Source organism: Platichthys flesus, chromosome 5, assembly GCF_949316205.1.
Source record: "Platichthys flesus chromosome 5, fPlaFle2.1, whole genome shotgun sequence".
NCBI lineage: Eukaryota > Metazoa > Chordata > Actinopteri > Pleuronectiformes > Pleuronectidae > Platichthys > Platichthys flesus.
This window is the reverse complement of record NC_084949.1, coordinates 1,084,588-1,100,485: the sequence shown is the minus strand read 5'-3', so window position 1 is coordinate 1,100,485 and position 15,898 is coordinate 1,084,588. Positions and strand designations below refer to the sequence as shown.

The following is a 15,898-nucleotide window of genomic DNA, read 5'->3' as shown; positions in this document are numbered from 1 at the left end:
CAGAAGTGCAAAAGATGTCAAGTGTAGAGGAAAACATCATCAAGATTTAAGTTTTTAGAAGCATTGATGAGGGAAAACATCTTGAAGGATAACTTCAATACGATATGTCAAGCAGTCCAGCTGCAATCATAGTCTATGGTCAGCAACCAGCAGGATCATGATCCACCATCCAGATCAGATGCCACTTTAGTCCACAGTCACTGTCCACTGCCGCTTATTAGGATCCATCATGAACCGCTGCCGCGGTCCTGGTCCACCGCCGGAATCTGATGCCAACGCGACACAGAATCCGCCATTACCACTATGATCAGCCCACACGATATAGAATCCGCAATACTGGATCCACCATTGCGACCTCTGATGCGCAATCCACAAATCGTAATCCATGGTGCGGCCACAGAGGACCTGGATCTGCGGGCGATAAAGCAAAGGGATTCCGGGGAAGGGGGATAGGGATGCAGAAGAGGAAGGAGAAGCTGGAAAGAGAAGCTCTGTGTGTCATGTGTCATAAATTCCCTTTACGTCTTAGCGTCATCAGGGGTTTTTGCCCTGTAATCAATGATACAATGATACAGGCCGAACTTGAGGCTACACTGAGGCTCAAGGTAAATCTGACTGGCTACTGGTTTGTATGATAGTACGATGAAAATCATGTGGCCCACTTAGTAGATCAGCCATCAATACCTCTATGCCTTTTTAGAATAAACGCTTCCTATTTTAGAAAATAGAACAAGTTACGTTTTGCCGCACTAATTAGCTCTAGCTATAAGCTTTATCAAAAAGGACGGTTTTGAGCCTACTCTTAAATTAACAGATGGTGTCTGCTTCCCGAACTGAAAGTGGTAGATTATTCAACAGGAGAGGGGCTTGATGGCTAAAAGCTCTGACTCCTACTCTACTTTTAGAGACTTTAGGGACGACAAGTAGGCCTGAATTCTGGGAGCGGAGTGCTCTAGTGGGTTGATAAGGTACTAACAGCTCTTTAAGGTAAAAAGGTGCCATATTATTCAGGGCCCTGAAGGTGAGGAGGAGAATTTTAAATTCTATTCTAGATTTAACTGGAAGCCAGTGTAGCGATGCTAATATTGGAGAAAAGTGCTCTCTTTTCTTGGTTCTCGTCAGCACACGTGCTGCGGCATTTTGGACAATCTGTAGAGTCTTTAACGACTTACTGCTGGAGCCTGATAATAATGAAGTACAATAGTCCAGTCTCGATGTAACAAAGTCGTGTACTAGTTTTTCTGCATCTTTTGCGAAAAGACATGTCTGATTTTTGAGATATTACGCAGGTGGGAAAAGGCTGTCCTAGAAATTTGTTTTCAGTGACTATTAAAGGATAAATCAGGATGGAAGATCACTCCCAAGTTCCTGACTGTTTCATTGGAAGCAAGGGCAATGTCGTCTAGCGCAGCTATATCTTGAGATAATGTATCTCTAAGGTGTTTGGGGCCAAGTATTACAACCTCTGTTTTATCTGAGTTTAATTAGAGAAAATTGCGGGTCATCCAGGTTTTTATGTTCTTGAGACATGCTCGAAGTTTAGGTAATTGATTACTTTGTTCAGGTTTTATTCCAAGAATAACTGGGTGTCATCCGCATAGCAGTGGAAATTTACAGAGTGTGTCCTGATAATGTTTCCTAATGGAAGCAGATATAATGAGAATAAAATTGGGCCGAGCACGGAGCCCTGTGGAACACCATGGTTAACTTAGGTACACATAGATGACTCATCATTAATTTCCACGAATTGGGAGAGATCAGAAAAATAAGATTTAAACCAGTTAAGGGCGGTTCCATTAATGTTAATTAACTGTTCTAGTCTCTGTAATAAAATTTGATGGTCAATTGTGTCGAATGCTGCATGGTATCTAACAGAACGAGGACAGACACAAATCCCTGATAAGAGTCTATTAGAAGGTCATTACTGACTTTTGCCAAGGCTGTCTCTGTACTGTGATTGGCTCTAAACCCTGACTGAAAGTCTTAATATATATTATTTTCCTGGAGAAAATCACACAGCTGATTGGCTACTTCTTTTTCTAAGATTTTAGACATGAAGGGGAGATTAGATATTGGCCTCTAATTGATTAAAATCTCTGGGTCTAGGGTGGTTTTTAAGGTGATGATGCACCTACATCATCGCCTTAGTTTCGTGCAATGCAAACAAGTTCCTCTTTTATCTCTTTTACTTTGCTGTATATCACAGTCATCATGTGATTTCAATGTAACAGATTCTGGCTCATATAATTTATTACCATAAACGCACCATTGTTATTTTAGCCATTCCAATACTTATTAAGTTACTCACTAAATTCCCTATCATGTCATACTTTAAAACAAATTTTTACACAGTGATTTGCAATGTTTTGGAAGGCACAAATGATGCCCCTTCAATAGTGGCATAATATCAGAAAATGCTTGTAAGGTTTTTTCTCGAAAGCACAGACAAACAAAGAAATACGTATTTAATTTAAAGACCTTTTTGGTCTTTTCTGTGCTTTAGGCTGATTGGTTTATTTTGACTGTCCTTCCTTCTGAAAATTAAATTTAACCTACTTAATTGTCTTCTCATAGACTTACAAAGCAGTTCTATAAGCACAGCTACTTTGCCACCGGCAAGGAAATGATTGGATACCTGGAATTTTTGACTCATCCAAATAAAGTTTTAATTTAAATTTCGCTTTTAATTAAAAAAACAACTTTCCTCTCGCAGGACTCGCCATGTTGATGTTTTTATTACCTTTGGTCACTCCTTCATGTTAACTGAATGTTTTTGCCCTCCCTCCTGTTTGATTATCTTTATTCTCTTATCATTCACAACATCCTTAATTGCACATATACATCACTTAATTAACTTTTTTTTACAGTCACAGTCATGGATGTCTTTCTTTATTCTCCATTGCCAAGCATGTTTCCCTTATTTTGTATTTACTTTTTATGTCACTGTGTATGATAAGTAGACTTTACGTCTATTCTAACACAGCAAATGAGGAGAGTTTAAGTGAGTTTTTCTTGTAAATAAATTGTGTAGTCTGACTAAAATGTCTAAACACACTGTCTATGTTTAGCTGTCTTATTTATTAGCCCATGATCATATACTGCTTTTGACCAACCAGAAACTCATGAACAGAGGATATTGTAGATGTACATATCTGTGTGTGTGTCCTTTTTGTCTTCATTAACACCAACTCATTTGACATTATAATGCTTTTGAGATTAGGTTGTAAATCTGCTCTGTTGAATTCCATTTGAAGTTCCTCATCCATCTTTTATATTTTTACAGCCATAAACCGTCTCCGATCTGGATCATATAGTGATATTTCAATGGATTTTTGGTGTCTTTTCTCAGAACTCAGTGTGTTTGTTCAAAAGTCGAACAGGATCTTGCTGATAGCATCATAGTTTAAGATACAACTTGAATGAACTAACTATATTTTGTTTCCTTTTTTTCGGTCACTACCCTCCATAGCAACAACCCTGCTCACCGTTACTATTTAGCAACCGACCCAGTCACAGGGCAGTTGTATGCATCTGACACCAACTCGCGGCGAATCTACCGACCCAAGATGCTCAGCGGTGCCCGTGACCTCATCAGTAAGCATTCACTTAATTTTTTGGGGGGTGAAATGCCATGTTGGAAGAAATCAAAGCTTTCAGTTGTGGATTGTACTCAAACATACTGCTTCAAATGTTAAAAAGGCACAGGCCAGAGACTGTTGCAATAAATACAGTGTTTGCGTGTGTGTGTGTGTGTGTGTCCATGTGTATTTAATTGTGTGTATTTGTGTGTCTACTCAGGTAATGGTGAAGTAGTCGCTGGTACAGGTGAACAGTGTCCTCCTTTTGATGAAGCACGCTGTGGAGATGGAAGAAAAGCTACAGATGCACAGCTACTGGGACCAAAGGGTACATTCCACAAGAAATGTATAAAGCTAGAGAAATGTTAGACATCAGCAGCACTGGGCATGTGCACAGAGAAGAATGGGGTGTATAGGATTGAAGAGCAACTTGTTGATTCAAAGGAATCAGTCTTTTAAAACTGATTGTGATGTAATTACGTCACAAAACTTTAGCTAATCCACAAACAGTATTCTAATCGAATTTCTGCTTCTAACACACAGATCTGCTTATGCTTCAAGTGAAAATGTTTCCTGTGCAGAAAAGTGTTATCTCTGTCTGTCAAATCCAGTATTACAATCAATATCCATGATATGGTTTTCTTTACTTTTGTATTGTCTGCTGAAGCTGCATCCTGATTTCCCTCCAGGAGAATTAATTTATATATTTCTAATAATAATGTTTAAAATAATAATCAAATTGATTAACAACTTCATCCACTTGATATATCGAAATTGTGAATGTGCCCTGTGTTTTTTTCTTGAAGGGATTGCAGTGGATAAAAATGGCTTGATTTACTTTGTGGATGGAACTATGATCAGGAAAGTGGATCGTAACGGAATCATTTCAACAGTGCTGGGCAGCAACGACCTGACCTCTGCACGACCTTTGACCTGTGATACCAGCATGCACATAAGACAGGTAACAGGCAAAAACTACCAGTGTTTGTGTGTGTGTCTGTCTGTAAATGGTCTCCATTCATTACAATTCCCTTGCACCTATTCTGGAATTGAACCACATGTCTGTCCTCACTTGACCCATTTTATGCTGCTGTCTAGCTCTGACATAATGGAAAGTTATACTGTATTATTCATTAATATTTCTTTGATCACATTTTGAATAGATTAGATGTAGTATCACATAACAAAACACACCATCATTTTATAAAATGATTCTGAATTAGTGTAGCATATGAAGTAAAAGTTTATCTGCTTCCAATCTTTCATATCTACACCCAGGTTCGTTTAGAATGGCCCACAGATCTAGCCATCAATCCCATGGATAACTCCCTCTATGTCCTGGACAACAATGTTGTGCTGCAAATCACTGAAAATAGACAGGTAATGTTTCTACCCATATTGATACAATTTGTTTGTTGCAATAGCATATTTGAACCATATAAATTCTTAACTCAAATCCATGTTTGTATGTGTCCAGGTTCATATCGTGGCAGGCCGTCCCATGCATTGCCAGGTACCTGGTATAGAATACACTATGGGGAAGAGAGCTGTCCAGACCATGCTGGAAGGAGCTACAGCCATAACCTTGTCCTACAGCGGGGTCCTGTACATTGCAGAGACAGACGAGAAGAAAATTCATCGCATTCGACAGGTAATCTTCATTGAAAATATATTGAAACATTCTTTTTCATCATTTTCCAGATTTTTAGAAGTAGAGCCTCTTCAATAGGTCAATTTGAATTTTTTTGGCTCTACAATGACTGAAATATCCTCTGTGGTCAACATAATAAAGTTGTATCAGTTTGTTTTGCGAATACCCTTCTTCTGTCTTCAATAGGCAATATTTGATTTCAGGTGCAACAAAAAAAACGTTTGAAAGTTATTTTTTGATTAGATAAAGAATTTAATGCATTTATGCATTTTGATGACCACTGAAAGGGCTTTAAAGTACAGTTTAGCCATTCACCCACACATTCATACAGTGCATCTATGTGCAGCATTGTCTCTCTCACACACCCTGCATAGCCTTCAGGGGAAATTCAGTAACTCTTCCAAGGACACTTGGTCACACGGATTGAAGGAAACTGGGATTGAAATGCAGACATTACGTTTAGTGGTAGACTACATATATATATATTGTACAGAATTTGTGGACCGCTCCTAGCAGGACTTCATTGCTAGTGTCTTAAGCACAGTTTGGCTTTACAATTAATTAGCATACCGCAGTGGTCTTTAACAGATGGGTTGCCATTTATCATTTTATCCTCAAGACTCTGGATTCAATGGCAACTGCTTTAAAGAGCAGTAGCTAATGGCCTTATGATGTGCAATGAATTAAACTATTTACTATTCAGCTATTGTGGATGTGATGGAGTGTAATGAAAAAACATCTACTCAAATGTCTACTTAAGGAAGTAATACCTCATCCTGATTACCAAGACGAATGAAATGTACTCTGAATGATACAATCACATTGCTCCTTTTAGCTGAGGTAATGTTCGTCACGTAGATATTGAGTGTGAGCTTGCGTGTTAGTGCTATTCAAAAAATTCTGATTATGATGACTACTCAAAGCTCTTTACCGTACAGTTCTGCCATTCACCCATTCACACACTTTGTACTGTGCGTTTATGTGCAGCATTTCTATGAGAATTGAAAATTTGGGGTTCAGTATCTTGCCTAATGACACTTCGGCACACAGCATGGGGTATCGAATCGAACCGTCAACTTTACCGAGTCAAATTCCCTGTTTGTGCAAACTTACTTGGCCAATAAACCTGATTCTGATTCTGATAATCATGAATATGGGATGAAAAAAACGTCCTCATTAACTGGAATAAACCTGTAGCAGAACCAGACTCAATGTGGGCGACCATAGGCCTGAACTTGTTGGGGTGAGCAGGGAAAAATGGGGAGGAGAGGAGAGATGGGTGGAAAAGAGGGGAGAGAAGACAGATATGGGGGAAGGGGAAGAGAGGGATGCAGGTTGTCCTTTGATTCTCTTATATTTGCAACAAAGGGAAAATAATTTCCTTGGTTGCAAATAAAATGGAAGTGGTGGCTTTTTTGTTTTATTTTTGAGAAGACCTTATTTATTGATTACTATCGGGATGTGAAGAGAATTTCAACAAATAAGACAAAATATTATTCAAAAACAACTTACCAACCCCTACCTTTAAGAGTAAAACACGTTACATTCATTGTCATTCACACTGTTTAGAAGTGTTATCAGACCTCTTCCCTTTACTTTTATATTTCTTGTACAGGATTTTTTAGTTATGGCAGAGGGATGCATTCTACTGAGTTGCATTCTAATTTTACTAAGTTTAAAAATGTCTAATTACGGCTATCACCCCCACTAGGTGTCGACTGATGGAGAAATTACCCATCTAGCTGGAGCGCTATCTGACTGTGACTGCAAGGTACTATGCCACAACTATTTCCCTCCCCAGTTTTTTTTGCTTTGTCCATCAGCTCATCAAACCCTCTGAAGCTCAAATGAATATGTGGCAGTCAAAACATTATATACATTAGATTACATATAGAATATATCTGTATATTTGTATAGAAACCTAATGTTTGTATATAGAATAGATAGACTTTATCGTCATCGTATGGTGATACAACAAGATCAATGGTGCCACTCTATAATGTGCATATGTACTTAATCAAATAATTAAAAAGACACAAGATAAAACATATTTCATACACATTTCATGCACATTTCCCCATAGACGCAGACATAAAGTGTAAATACATTAGAATATGTATGTTATACAATCCCAATACAATACAGTGGTACAATGACCTAATTCTTTCTTCTGCCCTCCATAACACATGCCAAGTTTGTGTCTCACTTCTTTCTTGCTACTTCTTACTTTCCCACTCCTCACCTCCATCTGCCTTGCAGAATGATGCCAACTGTGACTGCTATCAGACTGGAGATGGCTATGCTAAAGACGCCAGGTTTAATTGCCCTTCCTCTTTGGTGGTATCTCCAGATGGGACACTGTATGTCGCTGATCTGGGAAACATCCGCATTCGAGCCATTCGGCGAAACCAACCACCCACTGGTATGTACAGAATACAATACAAAAACATTCTACATCTCTCTCTCTCTCTCTTTGGCATGGTGAAAATATTAGTTAAAGCAAAAATCGAATGGGTCCACAAATGGTTGGATATCGATACAATCTTTACAGTTGTATTGTTGTACAACTCTGCAGTTCAGATTGCTTTAATAGAAGCTCAGAAGGATAAGCAATTCCAGAATGATCATGGGAATATTATGCCGAGGCTCTCTCAGAGTTACTAGCTGATTGTTATTAAGATGAAAACCTCAACACGCTGTATATGCACAGGTATGTCCCATAAAGAGAATCAATCCCCACCACCTGACCCTCAATAATTCAATTGCAAGAAAACGTTTGTGAACCCTTAATGTAAGCCATAACTTTAGATACAATATGCTTAATAAAATACAAAATGTCATGTCTTCATTGAAACATTCATTCTGGTGAAAAAGCAAGTGAACCCTTGATAGCTGGTTGAACCTCCTTTAGCAGCAATAATCTTAAGCAAATGCCTCCAGTAGCTGCGGAATCAGACTTGCATTAACTTTCAAGAGGACTTTTTGACCATTCTCCCTACTTCAACTAAGCCATATTTTAGGATGTCTGGTGTGAACCCGCTCTCTTGAAGTCATTCCACAGGATCTCTTTTGGGTTTTCTTTTTTGGAATTTATTTTACTCTAGATCAGGCAACCTGCGGCTCTTCACCCCCACTGCAGTGGCTCCCTGTACAGTGAACTTACGGTGAACTTAACAATTCAGTTTTCATATGATGAACGTGAACGTGAGTGAACGTCACGTTCACGTTAACTTTTTTAAATCATCATCGTATCAGGCCGTCATGAAATGCCAGGAGCGGGCAAATGTGTGTGTGTGTGTGTGTGTGTGTGTGTGTGTGTGTGTGTGTGTGTGTGTGTGTGTGTGTGTGTGTGTGTGTGTGTGTGTGTGTGTGTGTGTGTGTGTGTGTGTGTGTGTGTGTGTGTGTGTGTGTGTGTGTGTGTGTGTGTGTGTGTGTGTGTGTGTGTGTGTGTGTGCGCACGCTCCCAGATAGCCCACACACACACAGGCCCCGGGGCTCCGCCCTCGCTCACAAAGAACACAGTGAGATCAGAGCTCTTTCACGTGAAGCAGCCGCTCAGTGACTGACTGCTTCTTAACAGTAGAAACAGTGAAAACACTGAGTTTCTCTGGTCACAGCTGCTCAGAGATCAGCGCCGCAGCTTCTTGATCAGAGCAGAAGCTCCAGGTAGTTTGTACCGAGCTTCAATTTCGGTGTGTCCTCCTCTAGTCTGACCTGCTCTCACGTTTTGTTTTAATATTTCGTAAACTAAAATATGCGTCACATCCTATTACGTCCCGGCTCTCTTCCCTGCAGGTCGCTAATCTACAGTGTCCGACCCACGGCCTCGGTAAACTAACCATGGATAAATCCCCAAAAAGAAAAGTCTGGGAGGAAAATAGAGAGTTTAATTCTGCGTGGGTAGATTAATTTGCTTTCACTGCCAACGATGCTGGCTTACCTGTATGCTTGTTATGTGGCGAGGAATTAGCAAACAAAAGAAAATGTAATGTTTAAAGACATTTCCAGAGCAACACACAGCATCTGCTGAAAAGTACCAAGCCGGAGATGAGCAAAAAAAGCATAGTTCTGTGTTTCATTTATTTCTAAGTAGGCCTACACATGTATTTTGTTATCCTCTTCATAAGAGTTCGGTGTTTTCCTTTTTTTTAAACAGGTAAAATTGCAGTTAAATGTCAACAGATTTTTTTGTTGTCGTTCTATTATTTAATAAATACAACAAACTATAGTTTTTATATATTGTATAACTATGTATATAACTTTATAACCTTCTGTTATCTAATATGTGTTGCAGCTCCAGACAGATTTAATTTGGGGGAAGAGGGGGCAAAATGGCTCTTTCGATAGTAAAGGTTGCCTACCCCTGCCCTAGATGATGGTGAGCAGCCCAGATCATGAGGCAATAAGCTGCAAATTGTGATACTTCCCGATTTAGATGAGGTTTTCATGTTGGTAAGCAGTCCTAGATTGAGCAATTCAACTTAAGTTAAATCAGTCCACAAAATGTCTCCCCTGTAGCATTGTGAAGTGTCTATGGATTCTTGGGCAAACATCAGCAATGGAGCAATGTTTTTTGGAGAGCAGTGGCCGGACACCACAGAGATGTTAGCCAGTTCCAATTATTTCTTCAAGCCTTTAGCTGTTACTGTAGAGTTTTTCTTTACTTCATTGATGATTCTGCCTTGTGCCTTTGGAGCCACTTTGGCCGGGTGTCCACCTGTAGTGAGACTAACCCCTGTACCTTATTGGACATAAGGTTCATTGACCTTCCATTATGCTACAAAATGTTTTTTCTCATCAATGCTGCAAATACCCTTATCTTGATAATGTTCTCCTTTACACATGATATCTATTGCACTTCTATGTTCACATGTGTCTATGTTCTTTTAACCCTGTTAAAAGTTTTTTTTTTTTAGTTTTTCCTAACACTTGGTGAGGGTTAAGGGCAGAGGATGTCACGCCATGTTAACCCCCCATGAGACAAATTGTGATTTGTGAATATTGGCAATACAAATCAAATTTGATTGAAACCATTTATCGAAGTATTTGGGATTTTTTTTTAATCTTTTCCAGTGTAATGAAAGTCAACTACTCTTGATCGTAGCTGGTTCACATCAGCTGACGCTTCTTGTGAATAGCAAATGCAAAACGTTTGAATGAAAGTTGTGAAGAAAAAAGGGAGATGATGAGTCGATTTACTGGTAGACAACACTGAATGTTCTGTTCATGTTCTCTGCTCAGCTTTGACTTAGTTCAAGTTAGTGTGCTCAGAGGTGTCTAACCCACACCTCTGAATTTGTTTAATTTATTGGACTTCAGGTTTGTAAACTTCTGACTCCGTTAAGCTTTATTCAAGTCATTAGTCAATGGGTTCACGTGTGAATGTTGCACTCAATATGGAAAAGAACAATGCAATATTTTGTGTGGTATTAATTAAAACAGATGCAATTTTTTAACCGCAGATCATGTTGAATGTTCTAATACAAATTCACACATAAATGCTTGTAATTTCAAAAGGGTTCACTTCTTTTTTCTTGCCACTGTATTTGTAAATCACCCCACTGAACCAGAAAACCACCTGCTTTGTCTCTCCTCTGTCTATCTTACTGATTAGGAAAATCCTCCAGCACAAATGTTTGCTGAAGGATAGCTGACACTTTTTAGCCCCTACCCCTTGTGCCAGGCTGACATAAGAATTTGTTCGTAATGGTTGACGTGGTTAAATAAAGGTTAAAAAAAGATGCAGGCTGTGCGGAATGAACACTTGATTACATGGACTGTGCCTTTCAGTAAAGTTGTTTGGGTTTGAACAGTGACCACACAACATGCATCATAGTTGCATATACTGTTTTCCAATTCATCAACTGCAATTGGTTCTGTGATGATACTGTACATTGAAGTTTGCATTACACATAAAATGGGGGACTCTGTTTGTCCTTGTGTCACCAGGCTCTCTGGCTTCGGGGCCCGGCTTTTATGAAGTGGCTTCTCCAGCCTCTGAAGAGCTATATGTGTTTGACGTGAATGGGACTCATCAATTCACCATGTCTCTGGTCACTGGAGACTACAAATACAACTTTAGCTACAGGTTTGTGTTTGTGTGTGTGTGTGTGTGTGTGTGTGTGTGTGTTTGTGTTTGTGTTTGTTTGTTTGTTGTGTGTGTGTGATTTGTCACATTTTACCACGTAAAAAAGAAAGTGATTAATGCAAATACATTACTAATTCATCACATCTGAAAAATATATATATTTCTGCAGTCTCTTTTTTTTGCAACTTTAAAAATATAAACCGACATTTTCCTCCCTTCATTCCTTGACTCTCAGCAACGAGGAGGATGTGACTGCAGTGACAGACAGCAGTGGAAACACCCTCCGTATCCGTAGAGATACCAACAGGATGCCTGTACGTGTGGTTGCCCCTGACAATCAGGTGAGATAAGCATCTTCACATATTTATTTCCGCAAAAGACAAAAGTGTATGGTGTATGTTTTATGTATGTTAGATAAATATAAATCTGTAACAGCAAAAAATTAAAAGCTTTCTTATTGTCTATCTGACAATGTAGTCTATCTGTATATCTCTAGTATGTCTGTATATTTCAGTATTGCACTAATGACACACATTATGGGTTATGTCTTATGAGAATAATTGTGTTTGTTTGTGTGTATTATCAGGTTATCTGGCTGACCATCGGAACTAACGGTGGACTGAAATCTCTTACGGCTCAGGGTCAGGAACTGGTCTTGTTTAGTTACCATGGCAGCAGTGGCTTGCTGGCTACCAAGAGCATCCAGATAGGCTGGACTACCTTCTACGAGTAAGCAGATTTACTGTTTGATTGCATTTCTGAATGGCTGTAATCTGGTCGATGGATTGATTTTTGGATTTTTAAAGTTCTACAATACTCTTTTTTAGAAGTGAAAGAAAAATTCAGGCAGTTTTGAAAAAAATGTATGTTCTGATTAATCTCCCATAACCAGCACAAAGAGGGGAACATATACTAAGTGTCAAGCTGAACTGAAAAACATGCACTCCTTCTTTTCACCACTATGAACACCTAACCATTTGTCTTTTTAGAAGAGACACTTTTAAAGTGTGCCTTCATTAAGTGTGTATGTGATAGTTATATTGATTTTGGTATCGATTAAGTTTGTTATTTAATTGTAAATAACGTCTATCTATTCCTTTCTCCCTGCATCCTCACTCTCCTTGAAGCTATGACAGCGAGGGTCGTCTGACTAATGTGACCTTCCCCACCGCTGTTGTGACCAATCTCCACGGCGACATGTCGTCAGGAGCTGTTGCTGTGGACATAGAGACGTCTGGGAGAGATGAGGATGTTTCTATAACAACCAATCTATCATCGATCGACTCCTACTACACTCTAGTGCAGGGTAAGGTGCTTACACAAACATGCATGTTACAGAGAAACAAAGACAGAAGTATAATGTTGTTCCGGGTCAAAGTATTTATTATTTATTTATTTGACAAAAAACAATTGTTTTTTCCGTATACAAATTGTTTTCCACAAAATGTTCCTCTGGCTAAGGTTGAATGCACCATGGAACCACTGTGACTCAATAGCTTCCTTTTAACTGCTTATTGATAGTAAGTAAGGAAGTTGTTGGCGGTGGTCTAGTGGTAGAAACTTGGACTATGGGCAGAAAAGGTCTCTGGTTCGACTCCACGGAGAGACAACAAAAGACGAACCTGGATTGATCTGTCCAAAAATCCAAGAGTCTCCCTACCCTGTCTAGTGCCCCTGAGCAAAGCACCTTACTCCCCCAACATCTGCTCCCCGGGCGCTGTACATGGCTGCTCACTGCTCTGTGTGTCCTGCACAATATGGGTTAAATACAGAGGAGAAATTTACCTACCATTGCATGAGTGTGTTGTGCATGTCTGTGCATGTGTTTGGTATAAATAAACGAATCTTAATCTTAATCTTAATCTTAATGAATTACAATCTTAATATGCTTTTTCTCAGTATGGGCCTTATACGGTGGTGTACCACATGAATAGTCATACTCCCTTCATAACACTTAATAAATATGTTCTCTTCAAATGTAAAAAACACAAAACTGCAAGGCTTAAATGTGTCCAAATAACTCTAAATGATGTTCTCCATTCTAAGGTGATATTTTTCATATAACTAATTCACAAGTAGTGTGACACTTATTAACCCACACAGTTACCCTATTCTAATGTTGCCTCTTCCCACACTTTATAATGATACTAAATCCATTATAGCGCACAACTTTAGAATGGTGAACATGTTCTGAGTCCTCTCCATGAACATGTTGTTCTCTTATCCAAAATTTCTACTTCATTTGATCGGTGTTGGGAGTTTATAAAAACATAAGAATTGTCAAAGTTGTAGATATGTGGTGGTAATTAGCATTTTTTATTATTCATTTTGTGGTCTTAACTCAATAATTTATCCTCAGTGCACTTAAGTATTTTACAGGAGTTTTGAATAAATACCTTAAAACTTGCCTATTGAAAAGAGAATTAATGTAAAATATCGTAATGCTTCTGTCATGATAATTGTCCCTGTCTTTCTCCAATACAGACCAGCTTCGTAACAACTACCATGTGGGTAATGACCATTCACTGAGGGTCATCTACGCCAATGGGATGGACACACACTACCAGACAGAGCCCCACATATTGGCAGGTATGCAGTTTAGAGCACTCTACCCCAATTATGTGACTAGTTATAGGTTTCATGTCAAGTAGATTATGTTACAGACAAATTGAAATCTAAAATAATCCGGCTGCACAGATTTGGTCTGGCCCTTAATGGCCCTTAAGCTATTTGCGGATGCATGTTGCGTATCGGCCTCACAACTCTCATTCAAATGTGTATAGATAGTGAACAGATACCTATTGTATGGTAAAGGTCTGCTTAATACCCATCCCTAAATAGGGTGTTACTCATGTGGGCCAAAAAGCCTATAGATCCCCATATTCCAGACGATATGGACTCCATAAATACTGTACATGCCATTCACAACCCAAGTGTCATAAGACTCGAGAATGACAACAATCCCAAACATAACTCTTTGAGTGGTTTTCAGCTATTACATTGACCTTGACAAAGTGTGAGCATTGCCACAGATGATATGCAACACATCCTGGATTTTGCAATAAAGTAAGAAACAACCTATAAAACTAAAATTTAGGAAATACAGGGACTAACTGAATATAATTAAACTGTCCGATAAACTATACGCTTAGCACAGTCACACAATTACATGTTAGCACGTACTGGTTGTGAACAGCAACAATCCAATGTGCTTTTTTTTTTCCTTGGATACACTATTTTTAGATTGTTCTGTGCCAAAATAGTGTTGGCATTCATATCTTTTTCAAATCCCTCCATAGGTGCTGCTAACCCAACTGTAGCCCGGCGCAACATGACACTTCCGGGAGAGAATGGCCAAAACCTGGTGGAGTGGAGATTCAGGAAGGAACAGACACGAGGAAAAGTCATTGTCTTTGGGAGAAAGCTGAGGGTGAGAGGTCTCCAGCTAAAGCATGCCATAAACAGACAACAATAGAATGTCTCAGAATTGACATTAATCCGTGGTATATTAGTTGATTAACTTAGAGTTATTTCAATAACTATAACTTCTGATTTCAGGATAATTGTAATTATCATAAGAAATTGTGCCATTTATTATGTGTTTAAATTCCAGCATGAGGTTATGGTTGCCAACTAGAGAAGACATTTTCACAACATAATAAATAAATATGCACCATCTTGTATCAACATTGTAGTATCTCGTCAACCATTAGTTAAATAGAAATTTGTATAATTATTATTTTAACCAGTTCTGTTCCCATGTATGTAGCATGGTGCTGCCGTAGTTCTAACTCTCACCTCATAGTTGAAGGCTGGGGGTCTGAAGTTCGCTATATGAGAAATGAACTTGTTGTTCCTGTGCATGCTTGGGCTGCCTCCAGGTGCTCCAACTTCCTCTCACAGTCCAAACATATGTAGGATAACTGATGACTCAGAATTGCCTGTAGAAGGGGATGGGAGTGTGAATGGTGGTTTGCTGGGATTGTATGACTATCTGAATATGAGACAACGTTAATGTTAATACATTATGTATCATTATGGTGAACTGACTGCATTGGTGCTTTTCTAGTCTTAACGACCTCTGAACGTGCTTTTCTGATGAGGACTATTATTTGGGCGTATATGAAAATAGATTTTTCTTTGTGTTGAATATGATTATAAAATATTCAATGAATTTATTTTATGAAAGGTATATATTGTCATAAAACCTTTGCTGTTTCTCCATTTATCCCACAACATAAAGGAGGACTTTAATATCATCATTAAATTATTATTTCTGATGGGCGAAGAAAGCTTAAGCAGTTTGTGGAGTAAAGGGTTTTGCAATTAATTGATACTAAACAAAAGAGCAAGAAAAATCAAACACAGACAGAAAAAACTATTTAGGAGTCATGAACAGAAACCTAATTGACATGAAAAATAGCTGGAATGCTAAGGCAGCAAAGCATAATCATAAGCTTTGGCTTATGAGTGGGGAAAAGGGACCACCGGGTAACTCATTTTAAGAGAATGCTTGTGCTGTCTTGAATGCTTTCAGTGAAATGAAATTAAATAATGAAAACACACAACGAACCTGTAAGT

The 15,898-nt window shown here is 38.7% G+C and overlaps 1 protein-coding gene across 5 annotated transcripts in view; it reads left to right on the top strand.

Moving 5' to 3' along the window:
• Window positions 1-15,898, top strand: part of tenm3 (teneurin transmembrane protein 3) — a 198,728-nt gene that overhangs the window by 170,755 nt on the left and 12,075 nt on the right. For all 5 annotated transcript variants that reach the window (XM_062387320.1, XM_062387318.1, XM_062387317.1 and 2 more), the window contains 13 exons: window positions 3,470-3,594; window positions 3,799-3,906; window positions 4,385-4,539; window positions 4,857-4,958; window positions 5,056-5,229; window positions 6,941-7,000; window positions 7,489-7,651; window positions 11,179-11,317; window positions 11,553-11,658; window positions 11,904-12,046; window positions 12,445-12,623; window positions 13,802-13,906; window positions 14,617-14,747. In XM_062387320.1, the coding sequence (XP_062243304.1) occupies window positions 3,470-3,594; window positions 3,799-3,906; window positions 4,385-4,539; window positions 4,857-4,958; window positions 5,056-5,229; window positions 6,941-7,000; window positions 7,489-7,651; window positions 11,179-11,317; window positions 11,553-11,658; window positions 11,904-12,046; window positions 12,445-12,623; window positions 13,802-13,906; window positions 14,617-14,747 (1,690 nt within the window). The remainder of the gene's footprint in view (window positions 1-3,469; window positions 3,595-3,798; window positions 3,907-4,384; window positions 4,540-4,856; window positions 4,959-5,055; window positions 5,230-6,940; window positions 7,001-7,488; window positions 7,652-11,178; window positions 11,318-11,552; window positions 11,659-11,903; window positions 12,047-12,444; window positions 12,624-13,801; window positions 13,907-14,616; window positions 14,748-15,898) is intronic.